This window comes from Egretta garzetta, unplaced genomic scaffold, assembly GCF_000687185.1.
Source record: "Egretta garzetta isolate BGI_Z169 unplaced genomic scaffold, ASM68718v1 scaffold779, whole genome shotgun sequence".
NCBI classification, from domain to species: domain Eukaryota; kingdom Metazoa; phylum Chordata; class Aves; order Pelecaniformes; family Ardeidae; genus Egretta; species Egretta garzetta.
In genome coordinates this window covers 365,460-374,194 of record NW_009260792.1, presented here as the reverse complement: position 1 = coordinate 374,194, position 8,735 = coordinate 365,460, and the positions used below count along the sequence as shown (strand labels likewise).

The 8,735-nt window shown below is 39.4% G+C and overlaps 1 protein-coding gene across 1 annotated transcript in view; it reads left to right on the top strand.

Annotated features, from left to right (window-relative positions):
• Nucleotides 1–8,735, top strand: part of OLFM4 (olfactomedin 4) — a 23,316-nt gene that overhangs the window by 5,943 nt on the left and 8,638 nt on the right. Inside the window, 3 exon segments of the mRNA XM_035902106.1 lie at nucleotides 1,236–1,388; nucleotides 7,526–7,738; nucleotides 8,673–8,733. Of these exon segments, the coding sequence (XP_035757999.1) occupies nucleotides 1,236–1,388; nucleotides 7,526–7,738; nucleotides 8,673–8,733 (427 nt within the window).

The following is an 8,735-nucleotide window of genomic DNA, read 5'->3' as shown; positions in this document are numbered from 1 at the left end:
ATCAAGACAGCTTTGCTGCTGGCCATCACTGCATGTTCTGGGCTGCTTTGGCAGTGAAGAAGTTAGTTGAAATCACTGTGAAAAAGCAAGGGAAGAAGTGCTGAAATGTCAGCTTTCAGTAGATAGTTTTGTTGTTTTCTTGTTTACTTTTAAGAGGGAGAAAGAAAGAGAAAACACATGAATAACTGGGATTTCTGCAAGGCAGGAGGGGGGATTATAGAAAGAAGTGTATTTAGAGCAAGTTTGTAGTTTTAAAATATGCAGCTGCATTGAAGTGTGTGCCACAATATTTTAAAGTAACATCAAATATCTTTATTAATAAATTCGTGATAGGTTTATGAACTGGGAAACCTTTTGTGTACAAACAAAAAAAGAACTCCTTGAAACGCACTCAGTATTCAGCCCAGCGTTTATAAGAAATGATGTGCTTTGGCTGTAAATTATGGCAAGATCATGAATTGCCAGCCCTGACCTTTCCATACGCAGTGCACATTACTCCAATGGTGATGCTTTGAACATGCAGACAGCTGGGACAAGGTGATTCATGCTAATGGCATGGGCAATAGCTTTGCAAACTGTCCACAAACGGGGATGAGCGGGCTGTGACATGTGGGTGTTACGTGCAATATTTTGTAGCAAAATAAGAATCTCTACCTTAGGCTGAGCCTGCATATTTAACTCATCACCTTTCAGTGGTGTATAATTAAATGCGTCTCTCTGTTTGCTGGGGCTGGCTGAGAAACTTCAAGTGAAGCATTTTTCTTTTCAAAACTTTCCCTGTTACTAGTTCTATTTTGGTGCTTTCATCTCTATGGATGGAAATGGCTAGATGATCTGATCAATTCAGTTCAGATTAATGGAACAGTAACAACAAGACCTAACTTACTAAGTTATTATTTTCCTGCTGTTGTGTGCTTTTCCATCTGCTGGAAAAGCTATTTCATTATCATAGGAACATTGTCCACAAGACTGGGAAAGTAAGAACTATTATATGCCGCTGTTTTTCCAATGGTAAAATCTTTACAGCAATATTTAGCTATTTCCAGAAAGATTTGTAAGGCTGAGTCATAAACATTGCTAGATACTTTGAGTTCCTTGGAAGAAAAGGGTGAAAGATGTCTAGTAACGGAAGTGTTATATCATGACTGTCACAGCCCATGTTATTGTCAGGCATTAGCTACCAATTCCAGAGAAGAATATTAACACTATTTTTCCTTACTGATTTGTTATTGCAGCTCTTTGCCAATGTCTCCGGCTCTGTGGATGACAAGGGAACTTGTCAGTGCTCTGTGTACTTGCCGGACACTACCTTTCCCGTGAAGAAGGCTGAGCAATTGGAAATTACAGCCAGAATGCTCTTGGAGAAATTTGAGAGAGAGCTTTCACAAGTAAGGTGTTCTTTTCTCATATATATATATATATATATACACACATGTATATAACAATTGTATCTTTGCTGAAAAATGGTTGCCTGTGGAAAAGTACAGCAGTCGGTGGTTTTCTGTGACCTGCCTTTCAAACAGCGGAAAGAGGGTGGTGTAAGACCAAGGAGAAAGGTGATTAAACCTCAAATCTTTGACATCGTAGCAAGTCATACATTTGAACATCCTCAGATCTCCTTTCTAGGCCTTTGCAGCTAGAGGCATATGGTATTTTTGGAAGAATCGTTGTGGTTTTCCTCTTTTGGCTCAGTTTTATTGGTTTGTGATTGCCTTGCAGAGCTATAGGAAGCCAAGCCTCCTGCTCTTTCATGTGTTATTATTTATATCAAGCCAGCCAAATTGTAAGGATGGGGAATGAAGTTTTTTTCCCAGAGTGAAGAAGTAGGTGAATATTTGCCCCTTCACTTCTTCTGCTCTCACAGATTAAAAAAAAAATTAAAAAATCAAATATCTTCCTTGTCAACATCTGAAGCTCTGGCAGTGAGACTGCTGAATTATGCATTATTGTTGAAGACAAACACACCTTACACTACTTTGGTTGCTTGCTGCATGAATTCAGACCCATTTTTTGGGGAACTTGGGCAAACTTACACATGCTGCAGTGTACTGGGTGAAGCTGCCTGTGAAGACAAAAATCTGTCTTTGACTTTTAACAGTGGATAAATATTCAGGATTCAGATTAGGTGTCCAGCAGAAAGTGTTTTCTTCAGGAACCGAGCATCTTAAGAAATGAAGTGTCCTTGAATTAATCAGCAGAAAAGGCACAGCACTAAATTATAAATTCTAACCATAAATATTCATAACCCTCCTTTGGTATAATCAAGAACAGATAAGAAGTTGTGCATAAAAACAACAACAACCGGTGGAGGATCCTGTGGTAAGATCTTTCAGTTCAAATAATTTGTTTTGAAAGAACTGGAGCTAACAATGAACCACATCCAGCTGTCAGCAGGGATATGAAGGGCAAGCTGACCGAAGTCCTGCTGCCTCCAAGCATGGGAGTTACCTGATCCCTTGCAGCATTGGAGGCATAGCTCAGTTAATGATCCATGAAAATCACTGAGATTTCAGGTCCCCATACCGTTCCCACTGTGGTCAGTGCCAGTGTTTTAAGCTAATTGCACTGGGACAGGATCAAGGGCATGATTCCCAGCCAGAAAGCTGGCATGATTCTTCAAGGTGTTTGTGTACCACCTTTCCCAGCCACTTGCCCTGGTGTTAAGCAGACTCTTAGCGGTACTTTCCTCAGAATGGCGCATGTTTCCTTTAGGTTGTGTAGATCTGCAGATCTGCAGAGCATCTCAAGTGCTGCTTGACCTCTCTGTGTGGACAACCTCAGATCTCCATTAAGTTCAGACATCTTGCTCATATAAAGACACAGGTTACTAGAGATAACTAAAATAAGGTGTCCAGATTTGGTGTCTGAAACTCACCTCTAAATTCAGGGCAAGCTGAATCCCCACTGTGGACTTTAATGTCTATGTTGCCAGCTGGTGTCAACTGTTGTAACTGTGCTGTCATCCTTAGGTGCCCAGCAGTGTAGTGCAGTGCAGACACTGACCTTGGCTTTCAATTCTCTCTCTGCAGACAGTGAAAATTCTTGACCTAACGCAGACTCCACTGAATTTTATCCTGTCCAGACCAATCAGCCAAGCAGTGTTACAATGCATCTAGTTAGATAAAGTGTGACATATACTTTGGTCTAATACAGGCAAAGAGATAATTTGGGTCAGAAATGAAAATGAACAGAATGCATTCTGGTGTAACTCTACGTGTGTAAGATTTCTTAGTCATGATGTTGTTTTTCTGTAGAAAGAAGAAAGCTGTTGAGCGTTGCCCCATTGATATCTGAATTTAAGTAATCTGAGATCTTGTGGTGCATGAGTCTCCATGCTTAAAAATTCTTCACCTTTCCAGTTGTGGAAAAAAGTCCTCCTTATACATGGAGGTATAAGGTAATACAGAAAAAAGGAAATAATGAAATGGAGGAAAGCCAAGCTGTCATTATTGATCATTATTAGGAATAATCCCGAGCAAATTCCTAGGGAATCATGCTCAAACATAACCTAGTCTCACCTCAGGGGTGGGAATTTCTACTGAGTGCTTCCTTTTTTGACTCTGAGAATCCATGCTTTAGTCACTCTTCTAAAACACCCTTCGAAGCTCATGGGAGCTTTTCCTGGATGAGAGCTGCAGGATTGGACCCTCTTAAGGATGCTTTCCATGTGCTAGAAGTCCCAGATAAACAACCTGATTGAATCGTTAACCTTTTGCCTGATTGTAGGCTAATTCAAAAAGCAAGGGGGTCCTTTTACAGAATCAGCAGGCAAGGAAGCTCGCAGATAAAGAGATGCTCTCATGTGCCAAATGAGTACAAACCGTAGGCTGAAAATACCAGACTAATTTTTCCTCTGTCACATCAACCTTTGCCAGCGTAATTATGATTACAGAAGAAAATTAACCTTTCAAAGCAAAGCGGGAATTGGCTGCTCCTCTCAATAGGAAAGGGGAGAGGACACCTCCATAACAGGGATGGATCAGCACGTGATCCCAAGGAGAGAAAGTGCCTTTCAGAACTTGGCTCACAAGGGCCACAGCATCCTCACGTAGCAAAAACAGGAGAAAAAAAAAGTATGCCTGCCCTCTGCCAGGAACAGCTGTTTTCAAAATAGGCTAACCTGCAGTGGAATTCTTCTCGGTGTCAGCTTGCAGACTGCTTGCCAACCTCGCTCCTTACGGGTCTGCAGATGTCATGCCTACCCAAAGCCAGCATCCTAGGCCGAGTGACTTTATTATAGAATTGCTGGTTTTGTTACTTCTTTCTTATCTTCCCTCAGTCTTCCCACTTTTTTTTTCTTTTACATCTTCATCTTGCACTTTTGTTCCTGCTTCTGTACTCTCCCAGCGTGTGCTGCAGAAGTGTCTGTTTGCATGCTCCAAAACCTGTGTTGATAAATACCAATTGCAGGTAAATGACACAGTAAATGAGCATTGCAGATTTTTCCTGCCCTTTTCATTCCATGAGGGTGACAATGTTTGGAAAGGAGGAAAAACTGAAACTGAGGGATTTTTTTTTCCTACATATGCCTCACATGGCTCCATTCTCTTCCTATAAAGGGCTAACACAGGCCCTGTGCACTCATCATACCCCACTTCAGGCTTTTACGACAAATGTGGCAGCAATCAGTACTCACTATTGGTCTGTATCCCTAAATATGGGATATGCACAGAATTTCTGTACCAGCATGTCGGGAGACAGCAGACAGTCCCTAGCAGGTAGACGCAGTAGAAGAGCAGGGAGTACAAGCTACTTAAATCTATCTGCCAAGCAACAGAGCAACATCATGTTCCTTTTTCAACTGATAATTCTAAACTACAGGAGCTCTTAAGCCAGATCTGAGCAGGTGGGAATGTCCACACAGGTTACTGCAATGCTTGGCATATGTGCTGGATTTGTCTGCAAAAGCAGTATAGACCTGTTAGAGAAGCACTGCTGAGAAAATTATATTTGTCCAATAATTTGCCAGGGGAGTTATTGGCCAAGTTCATTGCGATGCTGGTGTGGCTGTGTAGAGCACTGCAGAGTGCTGGGGCTCGTTCAGGCTCAACTTGTATGGATATCGCTCAGCTATGCTCCCCTGGATGGTGTTGACATGTCCTTAAATGACCTAGATGGTTGGTTGAGTGAAAGCCCTCTGATGCAGGAGGAGAACTTCAGGTCTGTGTCCTGCAGCACTCTGCAATCAGGGCTGCAATAACTACATGTGCCTTGTTCCAGCCCTCAGCATTTTGTCTAGGCTCCCAGGACCCCAGAAAAAACTCCAAATTCACAAGTTTCTCACTAATGTGTAGCCATCACTAATTCCAGCAGTCTGTTTATTTAAGTGGTTTGTAGCTTTGGCCTGTATTGCATTATTATTATTATTATTATTATTATTATTACCACCACTACTACTATTTATTACTACTATTTATTATTACTATTGTTATTACCACTACTAGTATTACTATTAGTATTACTGTGAGAAAGGTTATTAATACTTAGGTAGTTTTCTCTATGATTTACATAGCTTCACACAGCAGTGCAATTTTGTTGATTCATGGGCTTGCTTTATATATTTATTATATATCGTACATGCTTTCTTTTTTTGTTGTACAAATCCTAGACACATAGTTTAAACATTGGCCCTTGAAGAATTTTTTCAGAAGATTTTTTTGAGGCTACCTTTCAACTCCAAACTGATTTTGGTGATCACTGAAAGGGTGAGGTCCAACTGCCTCTGGCTTTTCCAAGAACATTGTCCATTTTTTCCTACTGTTCCCTCCTGAACAGATGATGGTGACAGCTAGGACAAGGGATCCTAGCTGCCTTTGTTGTCAGCCAGATACAAGGAGCTAGGTCTATGTCTTTATATGCTACTTTTTTTTTTCTAATTAATCTTATTTGTAATAAATAGCTTAGTTATTCCATAACTTGAGGTTACCCAGGCTTGATCTGGAGCATCCAGTGTTATGAGTCAGAGTGCTTCTGCTGCAGCTTATGGAGACATGCCAGTTTATATCGGAGCAGATCAAAGCCTGCCTGCACACATTTAGAACAGAAGATCTGTTTCAAACCCTGATTTAAATGTGCGGGATTGAGCAGCCTGGTTTTGGTGCACTCTATGTGTGTACATCATTCAGATTTTTAGCGTAGTTGTGCCACTGTTGAAAATTATACTTCTGAAAAGAGGGTCTTCTCACTTATGTTTCTCCTTCTTAAATCACTGAATATCTTATGATCTGAAAGGACCTTTTCTGCTCCTCATGAATTTCCAATGCCATGAGCTCCCAAACCTCCTCTTTGGTACACAAGGGATTCAATCAAAATGGAAAAGAATTATTTGATAAGTGTGTTTGTTGGGGTCCCCATCCCAGGGGCTGCTGCCAGGAGAAAAGGGAGTCCATGGTCTTCACACCATGACAGGATTTTAGAGGCCATTCCAGAGTCAATGGGGAAAAATAATTACTTTCATTTTAAGATAATGCAAGAATGTTTGAATGACGTGGGTTAAAAATCTTTCAGTCAAAGAAGTAATGGTTCTGGAAATCATAGTGCTGTAGAGAGAGGGACTGGTACTACAAGCACCATCTAAGAGTATAAATATGGAGCTACTGGTGTAACAAAATAATTATATTTATTCCTACTTCTTACCTTTTGTGACATAATTATATTGATTTAAGGGAAAACAGACATGAATTTTATGAAGCATATAGGAGAGAAATTATGTATCTTTCCCAAAGTGTTAAATTTCAAGGAACTAATATTTTCCAAGGAATGTCCCAAATCCATATAGTATTCTTAATATTCTGCACCACAGTGCTTGTGCTGTGACCTTTACCTCAGCAGATACATGTGTGAAAATATATTTATCTGGACAACTGTTCAATGGTTCAAAGGCTGAAAAGGCTGCTGTGTAAATTACTGTAGCTAAAGCCCGCAATAAATTTTACACTTTCATTTAAACCAGATTTGTTTTTTAACTCAGTGTTTGAACATTCCTCCCCCTGCCCAAAGACAAACCTCAAACCAGCTCTGCCAACTTCTGACACAATTCAAATGTATAAAGGGTAAAATCCTATTTGGATTCAGAGTTAATAGGAAATGAAGCTGAAAAACTTGGGAATCCTTTATTGCATTTTTCAGCCTCCTTGGGTTACTTTTGTGAGATAATACACTGCAGACTTCCTAATCAAATTTTCGCCAATGTAAGTTCTTGGCATACTGAGGATAAAATTAGCTCACAGAGACAATATTGGCAAAGAATTAAAAAAATGGAAGACTGCGAGTAAAATTCTGCCTTCAGTTATGCCCAGGCATGCCTGGGGGGGCTTTGTGGAACTGCCAACGATAAATGAGGGTTAAATTTTACATTTTTTATGTATGCGATGAGAATTTAATTTATGTAGTTTATGTGAAGACTATATATGTCAATTATGTGGAAGTTATGCGTGGGATACTCAGAAATATAATAAAGATGTCAAACAGGGTTGTTTTATTTGCTAACCTGGACTTGAATACGTACTTTTTTTTTTTCTTTAAGGTTAGAAAGTACTCAGCAATGATTGAACTATATCAGCAGCAAATCTTTAATCTAACCGTCAGAGTGAAGCATATGGAGAAGAGCAGTGTATCTTATAGCGAACTGGACTTCCAGTTACTGAAAGTGGAAATCAGTGATCTAGAGAGACTGGTCACTCAGCTGAAATCCAGCCTTGGTGGAAGCAATGTCATCGTTGAGCAAATATATTTGGAGGTATTGCCAGACCCTTAATTAGCCACAGAAGGTTCAAATATACAGATAGTCTATTTTCTCTTCAGTGTTTAGGTCAAAGAAATGTAGCCTGTCTCTACTGCAGCCAGTGGAATTATTTTAGCATTTCATCAGCATAAATTAAAAGAAAGCTTGACCTTAAATGTATTCATATTTTTTTCCTTGATATAGAGCACAGAAAATCAAAGAAACCTCAAAACAAATGGGGACCTCTTTGTTTTTGCCCACTGTCTGCCTGAAAGTTAACAGTATTGCATAGTGTTAAGCATATGAGCTGATTAAATTATTGTAATAAATATTAATTTATAGACCCCCCATGCTTGAAAGCCTCTGTGCTTTAACTTAGGTAATTAAAAAATTAGCTTCTGGTTGCTAGGGCAGTGGCCCAATCAATATGAAATCAAGAAGTGGGAAAGACTATCACCTTCCCAGCAGACTATAAATCACATTTTCAAATTGTAATTAATCACTCACCTAGAGAGAATAATTACTTCAGATGGAAAGTGAAATATAATTTTCTCCATTGTCCTCTAGATCATCAAATAGGTGATTGAGAACATTATTTATCTTTGCAAAGAAAATTTCCAGATACTTTTGTAAGGCTGGAATAAGTACTTTGTATATATAATAGCTAGTACTTGCCTAAGACTTACTGGTTATTTTTACACTGTGTATAAAATAACACTATATTTTTGCATCATGATATACAACTGAGTATTAAAGCATTTCCTTGTGGTCACATACCTCTGCTGGAAATGTAAACTTCAGGCAAACAGGATATAAGGTCTCTTCTTAGGGTTATTTCTTAAAACCTGTTTTGTAGCATCTTCTATGTTATGATCAACCCTGCCTGCAAATCTCTGTAAAATAAAGTTGACAGAAATTTAAACTTGCTCTCTTTTTTTTTTCCCTCTAGATCACAAATCTGACTGTACTGGTAAATGAACTAGAATCACTGGACAAAAACAATGTCCTTGCA